At 32.3% G+C, this 21,157-nt stretch overlaps 1 protein-coding gene and 1 long non-coding RNA gene across 2 annotated transcripts; both read right to left on the bottom strand.

Moving 5' to 3' along the window:
- Positions 1–281: 281 nt before the first annotated feature.
- Positions 282–1,448, bottom strand: LOC143058392 (diaminopimelate epimerase-like). Its single transcript, XM_076231893.1, has one exon. The coding sequence runs from the start codon at positions 1,152–1,154 to the stop codon at positions 309–311; it is 846 nt and encodes a 281-aa protein (XP_076088008.1). The 5' UTR covers positions 1,155–1,448; the 3' UTR covers positions 282–308.
- A 9,775-nt stretch (positions 1,449–11,223) lies between these two features.
- LOC143058634 (uncharacterized) lies at positions 11,224–15,955 on the bottom strand. Its single transcript, XR_012973160.1, has 4 exons — positions 15,870–15,955; positions 15,404–15,565; positions 13,548–13,627; positions 11,224–11,347 (listed from the first exon to the last, which is right to left on the bottom strand). It is a non-coding gene; the product is annotated as an uncharacterized LOC143058634 (long non-coding RNA).
- Positions 15,956–21,157: the final 5,202 nt, after the last annotated feature.

Genomic DNA, 21,157 nt, shown 5'->3' with positions numbered 1-21,157 from the left:
TTCCGTGTATTGACATTGGGAATGGAATAGAACTTGCACAGAAACGAGTTTATGACCTTTGTAAATTGTTGAAGGCCAAATAGTGACCAATAGTTGTGAAATTCTGTGTCATTTAGCCTCTTGTGGATAGTTGCCTCATTGGCAATAGAACCACATATTCTTATTTTCATAGTTATCAGGGTAAATTGTATTTTTTTTTTTCAGTTTTGAGTTGTTTTGTTTTTGGGTTAGGATCTCTCCCAGAGGTGAACTTTTTTTTCAAATGCATCAATCAATAAGAATTTGGGCTTTCAAAACTATACACTTTCCTATTCTGAATTGAAATAATAAATCCCATCAAACACGTGACATGCACTTCCAATTAATTCAATGTTAGTGAACGAATTTTCGGTAATGTCAAAAACCACAATTAATTTTCCTCCTCCCATATGAATATCGCATGATGTTTTTAGTTCTTTGTATGTGTCCTTTCCTCCATCTTGTAAATGACGAAACTTTGTAACCAAAGCAACAGCAACTGCCCCAGTACCACAAGCCTCGGTTTCACCATCAACACCCCTCTCGTATGTCCTCGCGTAAAGATTTCCGTCAGATTTCTTTTCAACAAAATTAATATTTGAACCATTCGTTTCACTATATTTCCCGTAGCGAAGCTTTTTTCCTTCATTTACGACGTCATATTTGTTTAAATCATTAACATACCGCACGTGATGAGGCGATCCAGTATTAACAAAAAAGTTTTGGTCATCTATTGTTTCAATATCATGAAAGTATTTATTGCCAAAGCTTACAGCATATGTATCATTATCCTGAATGTATCTTGCAATATGTAAACCATCATATGCAACGAAATCACAGACGGTATCGAACAGTCCAAGTTTCCGTGCGAAAGCTACACCACAACGACTGCCATTACCACAAAGAGAACCAGGGTTGCCATCAGCGTTATAATAATCAATAACAAAGGAGTGTTCGACACTTTTCTTAAGAATGACTATGCCATCTGCACCAATTCCGTATTTCAGGTTACACATTAAATGGCGTATCTCTCTAGAAAGCTGTAGTTCTTCCTGTGTATTGTCCAATACTATGAAGTCGTTCCCGTGTCCATGGTATTTAGAAAACGAAATTTTGTTTTGATGTGTTGACGTCATCTTTTTCACAAAATGGTAAACCCTGCTTTAGTGAACATCTATACGATCTTTGATGCTTTGACCGATATCAAGCTTGAATGAGAGTGGTGAAGTATATTATTTACATAGTTTATCAAACTCGTACATGATACATCTATTCAAATACAATACTATTTGCTTATGTAATCAAAGTCACCTTCTACATTGGTAATAGTTTCACAAAATATGCAACGATCAATTGAAGGTTCACTGTATTGTCGAACATTATCGAGAAAGTTATCATATTAAGATATGGATATACCAATTATGGACACATTGTGCATATATAAATAAATGTTCACGTCAGTTTATGATGCTTCTGTATAATGGTTTGTGATAAAGCAACTGAAAAAAGGATTATGAACGTATATATTGAAATATAAACATCAAGTCTAGACCGCCATCAAATTGTTATTCCTATGTATTGCATTATACTACTTTTGTCACACACCAGACACAAATGCATACAAACAGTATTAGTTACGCATACAAATCATTTCTTTTTGAAGATACCAAAAAAGAAAATACTGCTTGTAACTAAGATCCATATTTATGAGAGCAGAAGTAGAATAGTATGTCCCCAAGACAGCAATGGTATCACACAATGTTCCTTATATTTTTCTCAGTCAATGTTAATACAACAGCTTTCTCAATAGAAATATTTCATGAACTGTATACTGTAATGAAAGAAAAATATGAGACATTCTAAGGGTTTCTTTTCCCTGAGTCAATATTATTTTCACCAAGTTTTCGACAAAACAGTATTTTTTCACCATTTTCTATTTTTTTTCTCGCCAATATACATTCTTACTAACAAAAATTTAGTGCAGCATTATTGTCTAATCTATTATAATTCTACATAACTATTTTGTAGTCTACATTTTGATTAAAAAAAAAATACTTAATAATAACAAACATTTACTTCTATAAAAGAAGGGCGAAAGATACCAAAGGGTCAGTCAAACTCATATATCGAAAATAAACTGACAACGCCATGACTAAAAATGAAAAAGACAGATAAATGATAGTACAATAGACATAACATAGAAAACTTAAGACTTAGCAACACGAACCCCATTAGAAACTTGGGGTGATCGCAGGTGGTCCGGAAGGGTAGGCAGATCCTGCTCCAGATGTGGCACCCATCGTGTTGCACATGCTATTACAAATCCGGTAAATAGTCTAATTCGGTAGGTCAAATTCGTGAAAAGGGAAGGGGATTGTAGTTACGACATAAGGAACATATCCGATACCATATGTGCAACGGCTATTCCATACAAGTCAATCAACTAGTGATGGTGTCCGTAAAATTTACGAAGGGGTGATTTCATTTTCACCATTTGGAAGTCTTTGTTTAATAGCTTTTTTGTGAGTAGCAACAATCTATCAAGAAATCATGATAGGAAATACAAGCACTGGAGTATCGTATCAATTGGGAGACATATACTCTGTATGTAGGCGCTGCTGGCATGTTACTACATAGAAATGGACAGTTCATAATTGGAAAGCTGAACTCATCTCTTTTGTCGTAAAGTTTTATTTTCAACCGACCCTCATTGTCATTTTCTAGATGTAAGTCAAGATATGAGGCCGACTTAACGGTAACAGGTGTATCCTTTATCTCTAACTCGATGGGATAGATGCGTTCAACATAGTCACCAAATTTTGAATTATTGGAACCTCTTGATGCAATAGTTAAAAGCAGTAACCTTCGAATCGAGGTTATCATGATATGAAACACAAGCCCTAGAATAGGGTATAAAAAAGGCATAATACATAGTGGTCAACACACAGCAAAATTATAGAATATTTTTATCCCCAGTACAAGATGAAAAATGAATTAAAATGTAGTCAGCACTTCTGTGTTGACTTGATATTCCTGACTTGGTACAGGCATTTTCAAATGTAGAAAATGGTGTATAAATATAGCTGTTAACAAAATTTTTATTTTTCTAAATACTAAGGTATTTCTACCTCAGGAATATATTACCTTTAATAGCTGTATTTGCCAAAACTTTTATGAATTTTTGATCCTCAATGCTCTTTAACGTCGTACTGTATTTTACCTTTTTAATATTTTTCGATTCGAGCGTCACTGAGAAGTCTTCTGTAGACGAAACGCGCGTCTGGTTTTAATATGAAATTTCAATCCTGGTATATATGATGAGTTTATCTAATATTTGAAATATGAGTTGAAATGCATAGTTTTTACTTCAGGTGAGAACAAGAAACCGCTTGTATCGGAAAAAGAATTTTATCATTGTTTCGCAATTCCTTATGCTTATGCACAAATGGTCCAAAATGGTCTCATGAAACCATTCTGCTGTATAAATACAGCTCAAATGCAACCACTAAGTATTTGCAAATTCCTGAGGACACTTAGAGAAGAGAAGAGAACGAACCAGATAAAAGACATGCTGAACAAATAATGAAGGACGACCTAGAGAAAATTCAGAAATACCTAACAAATCAGCCTGAAGACTATGAAGGAAGTTATAAATGTATACTCAGCATAGAAGTCATTCTAATTTACTCACCATGTTATCCTTGTTCACTGAAATTATGTCAGTTAAAGAAACAACTGGAGGAAAAAGTAAAGCAAAGTAAGACAAGAAATAAAGATTCTGACACTGTTCTTGAGAATTTTTCTACATTTAGCCTAACAACAGAGATTGAAGACGAAGAGAAGATTAAATTTAAAATCACCTTTTCAAACTTCTATAATCACTTAAAATATTATAATGGTATTAGAGAAAACATGGAAGGCTTGAAAGATCTCATGAGAAATAAGATTAAACTAGATGTCTTCACAGAAAACAACTGGGACTATTTTTTTTAAAGCTGCTAGGTTACATATAGTTACTGAGACACCAGATAGACAACAGAGGGAACGTGATGACTGGAAAACTTTACGATATCTTGAAGGATTAGTGGTTTTGGAAAGGTTGCCAGCAGCTCTGGACGCAATGGAAAAAGACTTAAGAATAAATAAACTGCTTTGATTAGTTAAAATAACACTGACAAATGTATGATGCTTTGTGCATGGGAACGAACATTTGATTTTCTTTGAAGGATTTTTTCCTCTACTTGTGCCATTATTTCCTGCATATTGGTTGGCAGACTATTTCTTTTCGTGTTATCTTGGGTAAAGTTGGTTGCAGTACTTATCTGACTAGAATATATTTCTAAGATCATCCTGTCCCCTCCAGAATACCAAAGGATCTTTCCCCAAAAACACTTTTTTGCACTAAAGAAACTAAAGTAGAACCTTTACAAGCAATGTTACAAAAACTAGTCTTATTTTCTCCGATACATGTAGTATATTAATAACCATTGAACATGTTAGTGTTTCCTGATAATTCATAATTTATAATAAAATATTGACGTGATATCATTGAAAAAAGTAAAATCACAAAAATATTGAATTTGGAGGAAAATCAATTCGGAAAGTCCATAATCACATGGCAAAATCAAATAACAAAACGCATCAAAAACGAATGGACAAGAACTGTCATATTCCTGACTTGGTACAGGCATTTTCAAATGTAGAAAATGGTGGATTAAACCTGCTTCTATAGCGCTAACCCTCTCACTTTAATGACAGTGTCATCAATTTCCGATATATTTACACGAATGCGTTAAATAAACAGACACAATAAATAAAATAGTCAAAATATGGGTACATCAGTCACCATCGTATAACAATTTTAAAGGGAACAATTTAACAGAACACAAAAACATCTACTATCTACGAACACATTCATTGATTTGAGTGTCTGACGTCAGAAAATTTTATATGTCACATAAATTTGTCGTTCAATGTGCATACATACAATTTTAAAATTTTACATAAGAATGTTAGCATACAGGGTTAAAAAATCAAAAGTATGTAAGAATAAATATCAGAAATAGACAGAGATTTAAACTAGTCAAAAAGTTATATATAGAATTTATAAGAATCCAAAAATAGTCAATTCCACTACGCGATTGAATGATTTTGACGTTTGTGGTTCAACGTATATTGTAATTCATAATAGAAATATATCATAATGACATATTTATATTATAGAACAATATCATACTGACGGGATGTTTTAAAGTACAGAGTCACGTTATAAAAACAAAAGAAATACAAAAAGTCGCATATACAAAACAAACCACAAAAAAATGAAAGCCAATACAAACACATTGACGAGATGTATAAGTACCGAGCCACGTGAAACGGATATCACATAAAACCATTCAACAGTAAAAGTAATATTAATAATAGAACAAAGACAAATGAAAGAACTATAAAACACGTTGTTAGGATGATAAACAACATCAGTACGCCGAATCTATACATCAAGACCATCGTGTATTATTTGAGAAGTTGATACGGAATATTTATCAACAAGGTCTTGGTACCTTCCGATGAACTTTTTTAGAAAAAGGACGAGACGTTCTTTGACATACCCCTGGTTCATCAACTTTCTACTCAGACACTGATGACGTTTTACAAAGTCTGAGTAGGAGCTGCAAGCTCTTGGATATCGAATAAGTTGGAAAATATATATCCCATAAGCAGGTGAAGTTGTTATATTGCTACTAAGGTGGGGGAAATTTATAATTTCAAAATTAAAATCGTCTCGTTTGTCATAGATTCTGGTACTGAGATGACTGTGTAAGACAAATTCGAGATATAAGTCTACAAATGAGGCGAAGGAAGCCGTGTCTGTTGTTTCTTTAATCTCTAGTTCTGAGGGATATATTAATGGAACCCAATCAGAAAAGTTCGGATTGTTTATGGAAAGAACATCATCAATATATCTGAAAGTGAAATTAAATAATCTTGCTTCTTTGACCCTCTTGTTTTTGACAAGTGTCTGGAGGAACTCCGATTCATATGAAAATAAGAAGAGGTCGGCAAGAAGAGGCGCACAGTTTGTTCCCATAGGAATGCCGACAATTTGTTGGAAAAGTCTACCTCCAAACTCAACAAATATGTTGTCGATAAGAAACTCCAGCATACTGACCACTTGTTCTTCTGTGTAGCATGTTTTACCTTTTTGTTTGTCACTATTTACGTTCGTTTTCTGCATTTTTATGATTAAATGAATGATGGTTGGTGTTCACGCCACTTTAAGCACTATTAAGCTTTATTGTGGCAGGTTTTTTTTTTTAAAGGAGAATGGAGTGTCCGTAGAAAAGTACGGATTTTCGGAGGGGGGAGACTTATAACTAGACAATACAGATTTCCACGGCGGGCTTCGAACTCCAAACCTCACTCACAGGCCGGTGATACATTTTTGCAACAGTATTAGCTACTGAATGGATAATACAATGTTTAGTCTCAAATATGATTCGGGCCGAGTCAGATACAAATTCTGTCTGACTGATGGCTTCATATTCTATTTTGTTTGCCTGTGAAAGTTTTTTTCAGTATCTTTACTTAGTAAGCACTTGCACAATAGATTTCAAACTGAAATTGTATAAATTATCGTATAAAAACTAACCCTGATGAAGTCGAATTATTGTCTTGCAATGTACGAGTCAGTTGTCATTGATTGATTGATGTCTGTCATACTTAATTTTCATTTCTTTTTTGTTATATATAAATCCGGCGATAAGATTTTTCATTTTAATTGTTTTACATTTTGAAATATTGGTGCTTTACAGCTTGCAATTGGTACTTGATTATTTTTGAAGGGTACACGGTGACCTATAGTTGCTTACAACCTCGTCATTTTGACTCTGTTTGATTTTTGTGCCACTGGCATTCATCAACATTATGTTATAGTTATTGAGCAAGCAAGTCGATATATTGGATTTAATCTGCACAGATTGGGTGACCCTGATTAACCCAAACGACGTAGGAGTTTCGGGTTAAAGGGTCACACGAGCGTGCAGATTAAATCCAATATACCGATTTGATTGGCCAATAACTGTTTTAACACATGACGCCATCAATTTACGTGAACGTTTTAGCAATATGAAAACGATGTTTCGCAATTCACGGCTCCTGAATAAAGTTTCTAGTTGTATAGTAAAGAAAGGGGGAAATGGGCCTTTATGTAGTAAGACGTTTGTAAGTTTTGAATTATTATTTTTATTCATATTTAGGCTTCTTCCTCTTTTTTTACATTATTTGCGATTTAATTGTAAATTTTTTTCTATCGTTTCTGTTAAATTTATTCGTAATCTTTTATTATTGCAATCAGTGACGATTAGTACTTTGACATATTGTTCTTTCAAATCGGTTTTATGGAGTAACCTTAATCATATGCTTAGAGAAAGATGAAACGAGGAAGAGTTAAGTACATAAATTTAAAATGTTTGATAAACAGAAACAACGATTCGCTATCCAATCTTTAACCCCCTTCCCCGACCCCAAATTTAAGTTCGATACCCAAATAGTCCCTTTATAGGAATAAATATGCCAAAAATCGTATTAAAATTCATTGAGTCTAAAACTTATTCAAATCAGATTTCATTTATTTGAATATTCTTAAGTACATGATTTCTTTTTTGGCAGAAACTACAAAAATTCGTTATTATCTGTTCAGACTTTGAAACACTGATTTAAGATTAACACTGTGTACACAAAATAAAATACAATATTTCATGTCCCAGTTTAGATAATAAAAAAGGAAGGAGAAACCTTTCTTTTTTCATCAGGGGCCTCGTTTGCCAAGAAGTCTAAGTACAAAAATGTAGTTCTTCTACAGTAATCACTAGACAGTCAACACTGAGGGTTTCAGGGCATGGGACAAAATGCGGTTGCTTATATAGGGAATCACTGAAGCGTAACCGGAGCGGGTCCCCTCTTAGGCAGTCAGTGGGCCCCCACTTATGAAAATTTCTGAATCCGCCACTGGAGACATCCTTATAAACATGTTGCAAGGATGAAATACCCATAGACATCTTGATCAGCACACGAAACAAAACGTTGAACAACATCACACAGTGCAAGGACGATACGAATCAGTGTAACACAATCGGAGATGTTCGAATACATATTGCGACTTGACCATGTTGACGAGACCTTCAGAAAATATCCTTTATATTAATACTTACATAATGAAGTTAATATAGCGCATTTGTCTTCTGAAATCTTGGTACATAAGAAGATACGAAATGTTGAATACTTCTTCCTGGTTTAAAAGTCATTTTCCGTTTTTAGAATAACACACTAGTTATTTTTATAAATCGACTTTCGATATTTATGTACTATTATCACTTCCTCGTTAAATAATGGCTTTTAAATTATATATTTGGATCCAATCTATATCAAAAAGGAAAACAGCATGTTAGAAATTCATGTGACCGAAGCGCTTTTCTGGATTTATACTTTATCAAGAACGTTTAAAAGCCGAATATTTGAAAGACAAGGATGTATAAGAACCGAAATAGTTGAAGAGCTATATATGACCAATTTCAGAGGCGGGTCTAGGTGAGGGCGTAATGGAGTAAGCCTCCCCTTTTTAAAAAAAAACCCTGTTGTAACCTTCTAGTATTGTATTGAATATGTCAATTTATCATATTCATTAATTAAACACATACTCTGATTTCTTTTTATACTTGCTCTAAGTCAGGAACCGTTATACATTAGTGTAATTCACAATTATTTTATGATTTTTTAGCTAAATAAAAGTTCAAATTTTTTTCGCCTTGCAAACTTTTTGATATCAAATTTTCCAGAAACGCCCCTAAAATAGCCAAATCCATATGAGGTCAATTTCGTATGATGTAGTTGAAACTTTAGTTTCTTTATAATTTCAAAATTTATAAACGGACAATTTTAGAAAAAAAATGTAATATATCACGTAGGTACCGAAGTATTGAATTCTAAGCTGATGATACCCCCCGGGAACTGAAGGTCCACTAGCAGATGTATCGACCCTCTACTGTACAATTTAACTTTTGGCAATATATCCCTTAATTTAATAATTTCATGCGTCCAAAGCTATTTTCTGGGCTAGTTTTGAAGAACATAAAAACTGTTCAAATTTCCAAATTATTGTGTAACTATTTAAGAAATAATTCCTTCATGTCATGCTCTATGCTCATTTTAACATGGGTAGGCATTATATATTTGTCGATATTTTACACTGAGCGTTAGCGAGGTGTAAAATGTAGTCAAATATAATGCCTACCCATGTTAAAGTGAGCATAGAGCATGACATGAAGGAATTATTTCGATTCTAATAGGACAAATACAGTATTTTTATAGGTCGAAGCGTGTGAAATTACCGTAAAAACGTTTGGCTGTTCCCGTTTCCTCCTCAAGGAGTCTATGCATTGCAGTTCATATTTGATTAGTTTAAAAACTACGAGCAGGGTAAATATATATGTTGTTTCATAAAAATATATAATAAAACTTTATGTTAGCTGCTTAAATGTATATATTTTAAAGGATAACGATGGAAATAAAGTTTATATAAACAGTAAGTTCGTGCGCATGTGTCAAACATATTTTGTGCTCATTAGAACACGGCTTTGTTTACAAAGCGTAATAAGGACGTCATATTAGAATGTTAAATTTAGCAAAATATGTTTTAATGAAATGAATCTGGTGCAAGACACTTCTTGTACCTCTGAGTGTTTTGCTATAATGAATCAATGTATTATAATACCTAAAAGTACTAAGTCACAAAATTAACATAATTCAGAACAGTTAGATTATTTGGAAAACGAAATTTAGAATTTTGACCTTCTGTACTGCTCTAAACGGATGTTTTCATTCTTCCAATCTTAATTGTAGATAATGCTTATATAAAGTATAAATGCCTTCGGGTATGATATCAAATTACATTTGTTATTACATACATTGATAATTTTACATGTTAAATTGTAAGTACTGCAAAACATGTTTTACCTTGGGGTTCAAATATCAGAGAGAGTTTTTTGTTAGATAAATATTACAAAATTTGTGGTGTTGTGTCGTTGTTTTCCTCTTGTCTTTGGTGCGTTTCCCTCAGTTTTGGTTTGTTGCCCCGATTTTGTTTTTTGTTCGTGGATTTATGAGTTTGAACATCGGTATACTACTGTTGCCTTTATTTACAGACGAGTTTTACGAAAATTTAAAAAATTTGAACACTCAAAATATGTTTTACCTCAATGAAATCGCCGAAAAAAAATGACAAATATCAGTTACCCTATTTCCTGGAGTGATCATAACGAACAATGTACATCTCTTTTATTTCAATAATGTGGTCGTTATTAATTTCTTCTGTGATTGTACATTCGTGTAACGCTATAATCTATCAAAGATACGCACAGCCGGCTATATAATATATCAAAGAGACAAGGTTTGAAGGAACATTCGTTAAAGAAATAACAACGTGTGTCTTGCAAATGAAAACAAACAGTCTGTGGTATCACTGAAATACAGCAGATCACTAGCACATCTAACATCTTAAAAGGAAAACATTGAACAGTACAAAAGTTTGTCTTTGTGCATTTATAGCAATCGAATTATATTTTGATATTTTTTAAAACGATTAAAAAGAAAGATAACTAAATCTTCCAAAAGTTAGTTATCCCTTGATTGAATTTTAGTTGGTCTCGTGATATGTTATCTTTTAGCTATTTGTCTTTTTATGGTTGTTCCCTCGGCCATTCGATTCCATCGGTATATTATGTTTGTGTTTGTGTTTGTGCTTGTGTTTGTGTTTAATGTTTATTTTATTTTCAGGGGGGGAGGTAGTGTTTTAGAAATTTGAATGAAGTCCTTCGCGCTTCCCTACTTGACATGTCTCGTCGCACGTACTGTCTTCGACAACTTGAAGGTGTATATCAGAATACCGACATTCCGAGACCCTCGTGGGTAGTCAATGTCGGTCACCAATGGGTCTTCAACACAGTGAGAAAATTCGAGAAAAAGCCGAAGGCGAGCTTCAGCTGCTTAAGCTGTCTTTAAGCTCCTTACGCTGTCTGGTCCCTATTTATTTTTGGGGGAGGGGTATATCCTCCATACCGCTGAAAAGATTGCAGTATCAGTTCAAGATTATTTGGTGAAAAGGGTTGTATATGTTATGTACATGCTATAGGATTATTGAACATATAAAGGTCAAGGTAACATAATACTTTATTTAAAAAATAATTTAATCTGGAACACGTGTAGTAGTATCGTTCTTCACCAGATCTTTTAAAATTCTTAAGTAAAAGCTCCTCTTCCAAGTGGTTACTGATTACTGAAAAATAAAACAATACACAATATACAAAGTTTAATGTATGATATAACTACGTCGAATTTTAATTTAAAAAAAATTCCTTTCGTGTCTTATAGGCGTATTTTCCATTAAACTTTTGGCAATATATATCCCTTTAATACGAGAGGAATAAAAGATACAATATGGAAAAATGTTTAAACATCCACGTACAATAATAAAATTGAGAATGGTAATGGGGAATATGTCAAAGATACAACAACTCTACAAGAGAGCAGATAACAGCCGAATGGAACCAATGGGACTTCAACACAGCGAGAAAACCAACACCAGGTCCTGTTAACATTTTAGTCTCATAATAAATTTACCATCTTTTAAATGAGATGTAGTACCGATTTGAAAATATGTAAAGATGCTATAATTTCAAGTATACCTAGAAGGCATTCCTTAAGGAAGTTCGTTTGTCATGTTTTGGGATTGGTGTCAGATATTTAGAATCCTCTGGTTTTATCCATTTGAATGTCTTAATAAAAATTGCACATTGACCCCCACTTTTCTTTTAATAAATCTTTTACATGTATAATGATAAGCCATCTTTAAAAGTCTTCAAGATAAAAATTTAATTATTTTTTAATAGTTTTTGAAGAACATAGACTTGTCAATGATAATGCTACGAAAAGTCTAGAGAGAATATTTTACCGCCACAATTTCAATGGCTAATATCTCGAAAACAAGGACATTGACCTATATATTTTGTTCTCTTTTGATTCCTTTATAAATCCCCTATCAATATAAACTAATGTTTGAAAGTTAATTTGAAACTGAGAGGCGAACTTCCTTAAACTTTCAACTTCTGTTCAGTTTAAGTGGGTCTGAAATGTATAGTGTGTATGATTGTCTCAGTAAATGATCCAACTTTCCTGTTCGATTTTAACCAGGTAGTTAATTCTATGATTGTCTGAGTAAATGGTCCAACTTTCCTGTTCGATTTTAACCAGGGAGTTTAATTCTATGATTGTCTGAGTAAATGGTCCAACTTTCCTGTTCGATTTTAACCAGGAAGTTAATTGTATGATTGTATGATTATCTGAGTAAATGGTCCAATTTTCCCTTTCGATTTTAACCAGGGAGTTAAAAGAATTAATACGCAAAACAGTATAATTGTTCATTTTAATACAATCCGGTCAGGACCCTTAAAAAATTCTCCAAGAAACCATGGGGCTACTAAACTAATAGACAGGAATTGAAATCTTGCAGATATAATATAGGAAATATAATTGCATTTAAGTTATGGGGGAATTAATTAGATCTTCCATAATATTTTATTTACAGCAGAATGCATTGAGTTTGTAGGTAAAGGTAGAATCTTTGGTAATCTCGTAGCTTTTAGCAGTCAACCTATGAGATTGAAACTGCGGTTTATGACCATGAGTACAATGTTAGCCTAAATTGTACCGCTGTTATGGAACTATTACAATTGATCTCCAATACGCTGAAAACAACTTCGATGTTATTAAAGTATTCAGCCTATAGCTTGTATCACAATGCAAACTATGAATGACTGTACGTTTTCTATGACTAAAGTATTACATCCGATTGCATTGAGTGTGTAGGTAAAGGTAATATCTGTGGATAGCTCGCTTGCTAGCTGAACCGTGAAGTCATTATAAGGTTAGGTAAACTATCCTCATTTAAGAGTAGACTAGTCCTACAGCTTCAATACCAATCTCTCTGTATGTAGGACTAGACAACTCCGAAAGGAGGGTAGTATACCTTATCCAATAATGACTTCACGGTTCAGCTAACAAGCAAGCTAACCAAAGATTCTACTTTTACCTACACGCTGTAAGAATTTAATGCTTCTTTTTGTAAATTTTGCTGGGGTGTAAAAGCGTTGACCGAAGTACATTTTGTATGAAGCCCAAAATAGCTTCATTCTACAAATGTGCGCACAGTCAACACTTTTACAACCCTATAAAATTACCAAAAAGTAGTAATCAATATTTATAATTACATTTTTTTGCCAGGACCATGAAAACATTGTTTCTGTAAATTTGTTCTTTTATTTACATGTGCACTTACTTGTGGAAGCTCGTGTCTTCATGGCTATTACATTTCATTTTGAAATGAAGATCATTTTCAAAATGACGCGAGATTATGTTAGCCAATCAAAATAACGTTTCGTAAATACATATACATGCAATGCAATTTTATATATACTTACATTTGGTGATGGGCTACCATCATTAAAGATACCATTTCCCATATCTGTTCTCGTCAAAAAGAAAAACAGGAGCATAGCAGCTGGAAAGACAATTCAAATAATACATGCCAAGAAAAAAATATCAGTTATAAGTATCACTGATAACCAAACGCATGCTACAAGACTTTGATTGGTTGGTTGATTAGTTTGTGTTTAACGCCACTTTCTTCACTGTTGTGTTAGTTCGTGACGGGCAGTTTTATTTATTGAGGAAGTCAAAGTTCCTGGAGAAAACCACTGATCTTCAGTAGGAAAACTGACAATTCTAGTCGGTGAAGATTGGAGTCGAGCGCACCTATCATGTGCATGCTTAGAACCCATAACCTCAGTATCATCTACGCTAGCTAAGGGTTACGATCCACTCCGCTCTAGAAGAGGGGATGGATTGTAACCCTTGGCTTACGAAGATGCGTCAGTGTTGGCAGGCTAGCGATTAAGTAGTTCGACTAATAAGAACACTTTCCAAATGATCCCCTGATAGTCACATGAAGGTAATATATTGAATCCAATTTTTGACTTCTATATATAATTGTACTCATTACTCTTTTTTTAATTCAAGGAAGTAGAAATCTCCTAATCCAGGTATATGAAAAGTTGGCGCCAATTGAACGAAGCGACCCACGTGTATTGAAAGCGATGTGAATGAAACTTTATTAAGTGGAAAAACTTGTGTTTAATCCATTTGTCCTTTTTGAAAAGTAAAAAATAGTCTCATTGTAAATGATAAAGACAAAATCGTAAAAAACTGGTTAGTCCCTATATATACATGTAATAACTGAAGACCCCAGTTCGACTTCATGATGTTTTCTTGAGTTTTGAGTGTTGTTTGGCTGCTGTCTTACTGACGTATGTCCTATATCTCCCCTTATTCATGCCTCTTTTCTTGAGTACAATTCTCAATATAGATGTCAACACCAGTAAAACGACGGGTGTCAGATACTTGTATAACTCAGAAGCCATTAGCACTACTATATATATCTTGTTCCTACTTTTTAAGTGAGCTGGTGTTGCTCAATCTTGATAGTTTTCTGTATAGTGTTTTCCGGCCCATACTCAATCTTTTATTCTATTTTACTGTGTTGCCTGTATACACCCCTTATCGTAAAATGTTGTTTCTGAATCCTAACAAAGTATCAACATACTGAACAATTTTTTAGACAATGCATTTAAGATCCTCTCCATTGGGTTTTTGATTGTGTGATTACTAAGACGTTTTTATAGTGATTATTTGATTATTTGATTATCTTGCTTAAAAACAAATTATTATGTGATCATTATTATTTAAATACAATTGTATATTGTGTATAATATAACTTTATAATACTCTATGTACTTATAAATATGTTATTATTATTTTGAGGACTCTCAGGAAGATTAGTTTTAACTAATGGGATCATCCTCTTGAAATAAAGATTATTTATTTATTTATTTATATCAATACAGGTAGGCCAAAAAATGTGATTACTTGGAAACCCCTAGAAAGAGGCCTCATTTAAATTGGCATCCTTCGCATAACCCTCCCATATTCATTTAAGAATTGAATGCTTCTTTTTGTAACTTCATTGGGGTGTTAAAGCGTTGCCGACCGAAGCATATTTTGTATGAAGCGCGGAATCATTCTAAAAATGTGCGCACGGTCAACGCTTTTACAACCCTATGAGGTTACAAAAAGAAGCATTCAATACTTATAATTACATTTTTTAGCTAGGATCATTTAGTATGTAAACATACATCTGATGTTATTATTCGTAAATGATTTCTAGAAACTGTAATGTTAGATATTACATAGTCGGTATGTCGATTTATTAAAGGCATACCCCATATTGCTGTTACTTCTTCCTCTGGCCAAACATCTCGATATAAAGCAGCAGGGTCACCTTGAGGAAAAACTATTTGGGTCGATACTGTCGTTAGAGTTAACGATAGAAGCACTAAGTAACAAAGTATGCTTGTTGACTTCATGATCGATACCGACGTTCCTGAAAGAAATAATATTATTACATTGGGTACAATGTAGTACTAAGATTTCTCAGTGAAATAAAAAAATAAAACACGAAAATTTGGAACAAATATGATAATGACATCCCTCTGAGTGACGTCATACAGCAATTAGTATTGTCAAAACATTTGAGGATGCGTATAATAAAGATATAGTTCCTTTCACTTTCATTTTCTTTCTTAGTTTTTATTTTGTGAATTAATTATTATATTGTAACATAATAAAAAAAGCATGTTTGTTTAATAATTATTTAAGTTTGGAAGTAATTTTAAAACTTCCCTTACCGTTTCCAAAATGTAATCCTCAAAGTCCGACTTCTACCAAAAAAGTGAACGAAGAAGAGAGATGTAATTAATGTGAAATAATTTTTGACAGGTTGATACACTTCCTAGGTGAAGTTTGACACGAGGAAATGTGATATTCTTACTCAATTCGAAGTCTATCTAAAAAAAATATATTTGTATAACACTTCGTCATATTGGGGTTAAATGAACAAATAAATTACCCAAATTGACCCGAACATATAAATAGAGAATATTAAGTGGAAGTTAAATTATTACGAATAGAAAACAAAATGCACAAAAAATAAGTAGAAAATAACATTAAAAAAAAGAAAGACAGAATCCTCTATTCTAGAATATTGGTTCTGGACAACTTTTTCAAAGATTGTCAAGAGATAGGGAGAGTAGTGCGCGTAAACTAACAAGAAGCCTAAGGCTATATCATTGATTACACAGATGTCGATCCTATGTTTATGAATTTAACTTTTTTTAAATGTCATACATTTTTTTACCTGTATTTTATATAATTGACAAAATATTACATGTAATCTTGCACACTCAAAAAGATAAATTTAAAATGAATGGAACAAAATGCTATTTAAGATATTTTTCGTGTCATTAGGCAACTCCCTAGTTATATAATATATATATATATGCATTCGTATTATATTTTTACTATATTTAACGTTTGAATGCTACGGAAGCGTATTAGGGACATAGAAAAAATAAAATTGGCAGTTTCAAAGTCGAAACTTTGACTTTTCAAATTTCGAAATTTTGACTTTAACTTGAAATTTTGTCTTTTCAAATCCCGAAATTTTGACTTAAACTTGAAATTTTGACTTTCTGAAATCTTGAAATTTTGATTTATTGAAAAGTCGCAATTTTGACTTATTTGAAACTCGAAATTTCGACTTATAAAAAGCCGAAATATCCACTTTAAACTCGAAATTTTGACTTTTTTAAAACTCGAAATTTCGACTTATTTAAAACTCAAAATTTCGACTTATTTTAAACTCAAAATTTCGACTTATTTTAAACTCGAAATTTCAACTTATTTTTAAACTCAAAATTTCTACTTTTTTAAAACCCGAAATTTCGACTTATTTTAAACTCGAAATTTCAACTTATTTTAAACTCGAAATTTCGACTTATTTCAAACTCGAAATTTCAACTTATTTTAAACTCAAAATTTCGACTTTTTGTAAGTACTTTTAAAACTTTGATGTTAGTATTCAAACACAGTTATTACAATTTTAGAAGGAGTAGACCTGGACGCAAATTATTAAAGCGTCATCCACACATAATGTATTTTATATATTGAATTTATAATATTAATTTTTATATTTTTTATATTTATATATTTTTATTTATATATTATATATCTTATTTATTTATAAAAATTATATATTATTAATTTAATATATTAAAATTGGTTTTGTTCTTAAATTAAGATTTAATATTGAATTCGGAAAGGACATGCATGTTGACAGAAAAAAATATGTTTTCCCATATTACATGTTTTAGTTCCCACGACACTGTCATAGAATTGTCAGATCTGAGAACATTTAGCATCGCAGTTATAAATGCCTGTTTGGTTTCCCAATAGCAAGTCATTGACTTTGCCTTGTTTAAACAATGGTAAATCAAGTAGCCAAAAGTGCCATGCATATTCAGGACGACAAATGAGCTGTTCGGGTTTCTAGTTTTGGAATTTTGAAATAATAGTTCTTTTTTCTGGAACATTGATTAAACTCTACAAGTTGACATTCTTATGACACAACTATTAACCCTTGTCTTTATATCTTAGACTGTTGAATAAAAGTATGACGTAATATAGGTGTGTCTGAATAACGGGGTTGTCTTGATACACATATCTGAATTCCAGACTTGAAATATGTATTTGAACGTGAAACATATTTTATTTATTCTTCGGCAAGAACAAGATTTTCTATCTAAAATAACCTCTTTAAAATGGTTTAGTTTATTTAAATATGCTTATTAAGTTTATGATGTATATGGCTCTCCCCTTGCTGATATAAATGACTGTGAATGTGGTAATCGCAAACGTATAAATACTTAGGAAAAGTCGAAATTTGGAGTTAACAAGTCGAAATTTTGAGTTTAAAAAAAGTCGAAATTTTGTGTTCAAAAGAAGTCGAGATTTCGAGTTTAGAAAAAGTCGAAATTTTCAGTTTAAAGTCGAAATTTTGACATTCTATAAAGGCAAAATTTCGAATTCTAAAAAAGCCAAAAATTTCGACTTTTTGAAAAGTCGAAATTTCAAGATTTTAGAAAGTCAAAATTTCAAGATAAGAAAAGTTAAAATTTCGAGATAAAGTCGAAATTTTAAGATTTGAAATGTCAAAATTTCGACCTTTACAAAAAAAGTTCATTGCTAATTTTATTTTTCTATGTCCCTAATACGCTTCCGTAAAATGCTGATATTTTCACCTTTTTTGAAATGCATATTGATAATGAAAAAAAAAGAAAAATAGCCAAAAAAGTAAAAAAATTAATAAAAATAGAAAATAATGCCCCGAGTTCATATATCATAGGAATAGCAACTCCCAAGAAAGTAAGGCAGCCTCGTAACGGCTTCAAACGCAGAACATCGGGAATTTTACATGACCGATCTAAGACAATTTAACTACTCGGATTTTTGTTTGTCTAGCAGTCATTCTAACTTTAATCAACAATTCTAAATATTTATAAATGTTAAAACTTTTAAGTGGTATTGATACTGGCCCAGATCAACATCTTCATTATCAGCAACGTTTTTCTAAATTTTTGACTCTTTTTATTTATAGTTCGTAAAATATCCAATAGATTTTTTCGTCACGCATGTTCGTTACAGCTGAAGCACGCCTTTGGGTGCGGGATTTTTCTCCCTGTGTTGAAGACCCATTGGTGGCCTTCGGTTGTGTTATGCTCTTTGGTCGGGTTGTTGTTTCTTTGACGCATTCCCCATTTCATGCTCATGATTGTGTTATACATATTGTATTATGAATAAGACATCATATTCTACTTCTGTTTTACAGCAAATAAAATGTGTCTAAACTAAATTAATGTTTGGGCAATACAATTTAAGTTATGATTATTCTTTAAGACAGAATCAAATTGAATGATTATAAAATCGTGACTGTAGCAAGTCCTCAATATATTTAAATACATTTTGACATAGCTAATCATATCTCAGGAATGATTTAGACGTTGTCAGCCAGAAAGTCAAATATGATGGCTATTTTGAACGTCTCTACTTTGCACCAAAATCAAAATCTGTAGTTTATATAATTTTATAGATTGGTGTTTTCAGCTATGTTCTTCGAATGCTACGTGTGTGAATAATATTTAACTTGACAAGCAACAGGACTGCTCCAATTTATTTTCTACATGTAATGTAAATAAAGTGCACAGAGGATAGATACACTTATTACTTAAAAATTCCACAGTGAATTAAGTTTGCACGTAAATCTGCATGTGCATTTGGTGCCTATTTAAATGTTTAAATCTGCTGCATTTGTTTGCACCTGTCCTAAGTCAGAAACCTGATGCTCAGTGGTTTTTCTATGTTGATGTGGTTGATAAGTGTTTCTTGTTTCTCTTTTTTTTTTATATAAGTTAGACAGTTGGTTTTCCCATTTGAATGGTTTTACACTAGTAATTTTGAGGCCCTTAATAGCTTGCTGTTTGATGTGAGCGAAGGCTCCGTGTTGAAGGCCATACCTTGACCTGTTATGGTTTACTTTATAAATACTGACTTGGATGGAGAGCTGTCTTATTGGTACTAATACCACATCTTCTTTTATCCATTTGACATATTTTTAGAACAGTATGTTGGACAATCTTACTAGGCTTAATTATAATGACAGTATTGTCAGTATTGATAAAGATAGGTGGTAATGCTTAGATTCAAAATTTCAAATTTAATTAGAGAAAGAGAGGCGGAAGATTTAAAAAGGACATTCAAACGCATAAGTCGAAAATAAAATTGACCACGCCATGACAAAAATATGAAAAAGACCAAATGGCAGTATACAAAACACACCGCTGAAAATAAAGACTGAACAACACGAACCCCACCAAAACACCCGAATTAGAAAACATATTGAATTTGTTAAAACTGAAGATTAACGATGCATGGTTATTGTATATGTAATAATTTATTAAATACAAATATGACCATTGGTGAACTACTATAACTGCTTTATTGAGATGACAAAGCACCTGAAAATAAAATAAAAATATAATTATATAGCAAAATGTAAGTATTTATAAATTGAAACAACAGGATTTGAAATAGATCACAATTACAGTACAACGTTGTTCTTTTTCGTTTGAAATGTTTAACATTTGGTTACGTCGTTAAGTTTTGTATCTTTCTATAACGTATGGGTTTACCTCATTGTTAAAGGACTTACCATTTACTTTAGCAGATGGTCTTACTGGGAATCATATACCACATCTCCTTATTTAAAAACATTAGAAGATTCGATAAAAAAAAAAAACTGAAGGAGGCTCGTGGGTACAAAAATGTCTGCAAAATTTTAAACATTTTTTTTTCATTACAACTTTTATTTTTAATTACACTATTAGTTGTAACGTTATGAAATGGCACAAAAATCAACCAAAAGAATCGATTTGTTTTGGCCCCAGTTGATTTTAAAATGTTTACATCATTGAAAAAGCTCCAAATTATCTCCCTTTGGTGCAAAAATGCCAGGTTCTTGCATCAAAATTAAAATATCTTTTTAAACTCATCGGTGACATATATAATTTATTTAAACTAAACAAATTTTAGCGGTTTCTGTAATTTAGTTCGTTTTTCCATTTCGATATTACATGACTGTCCCTCTATTTCTTCTATTAGTTAAACAGAAAAAAGTACTTTAACAACTAGAGGCTCTAAAGAGTTTGTGTCGATCACCTTGGTCATTGTGCATATAAAAAACGACACAGATCGATTAATGACTAAATTGTGTTTTGGTGATTGTGACGTGTTTGCAGATCTTATTTTACTGAACATTCTTGCTGCTTATAATTTTCTCTATCTATAATGAACTCGGCCAAGTAGGTACAGTTGGAAACATTTTGTAAAAATTTACAAAAATTTACAAAATTTATGAAAATTGTTTAATATTGACTGTAAAGGGCAATAACTCCTTAAGGGGTCAATTGACCATTTCAATCATGTTGACTTATTTATAGGTCTTACTTTGCTGTACATTATTGCTGTTTACATTTTATCTCTACCTACAATAATATTCAAGATAATAACCAAACGCTGCCAA

This window comes from Mytilus galloprovincialis, chromosome 14 (genome assembly GCF_965363235.1).
Source record: "Mytilus galloprovincialis chromosome 14, xbMytGall1.hap1.1, whole genome shotgun sequence".
Lineage (NCBI taxonomy): Eukaryota > Metazoa > Mollusca > Bivalvia > Mytilida > Mytilidae > Mytilus > Mytilus galloprovincialis.
Note: the sequence above shows the minus strand (reverse complement) of the source record. Positions and strands in the feature narration are given on the sequence as shown.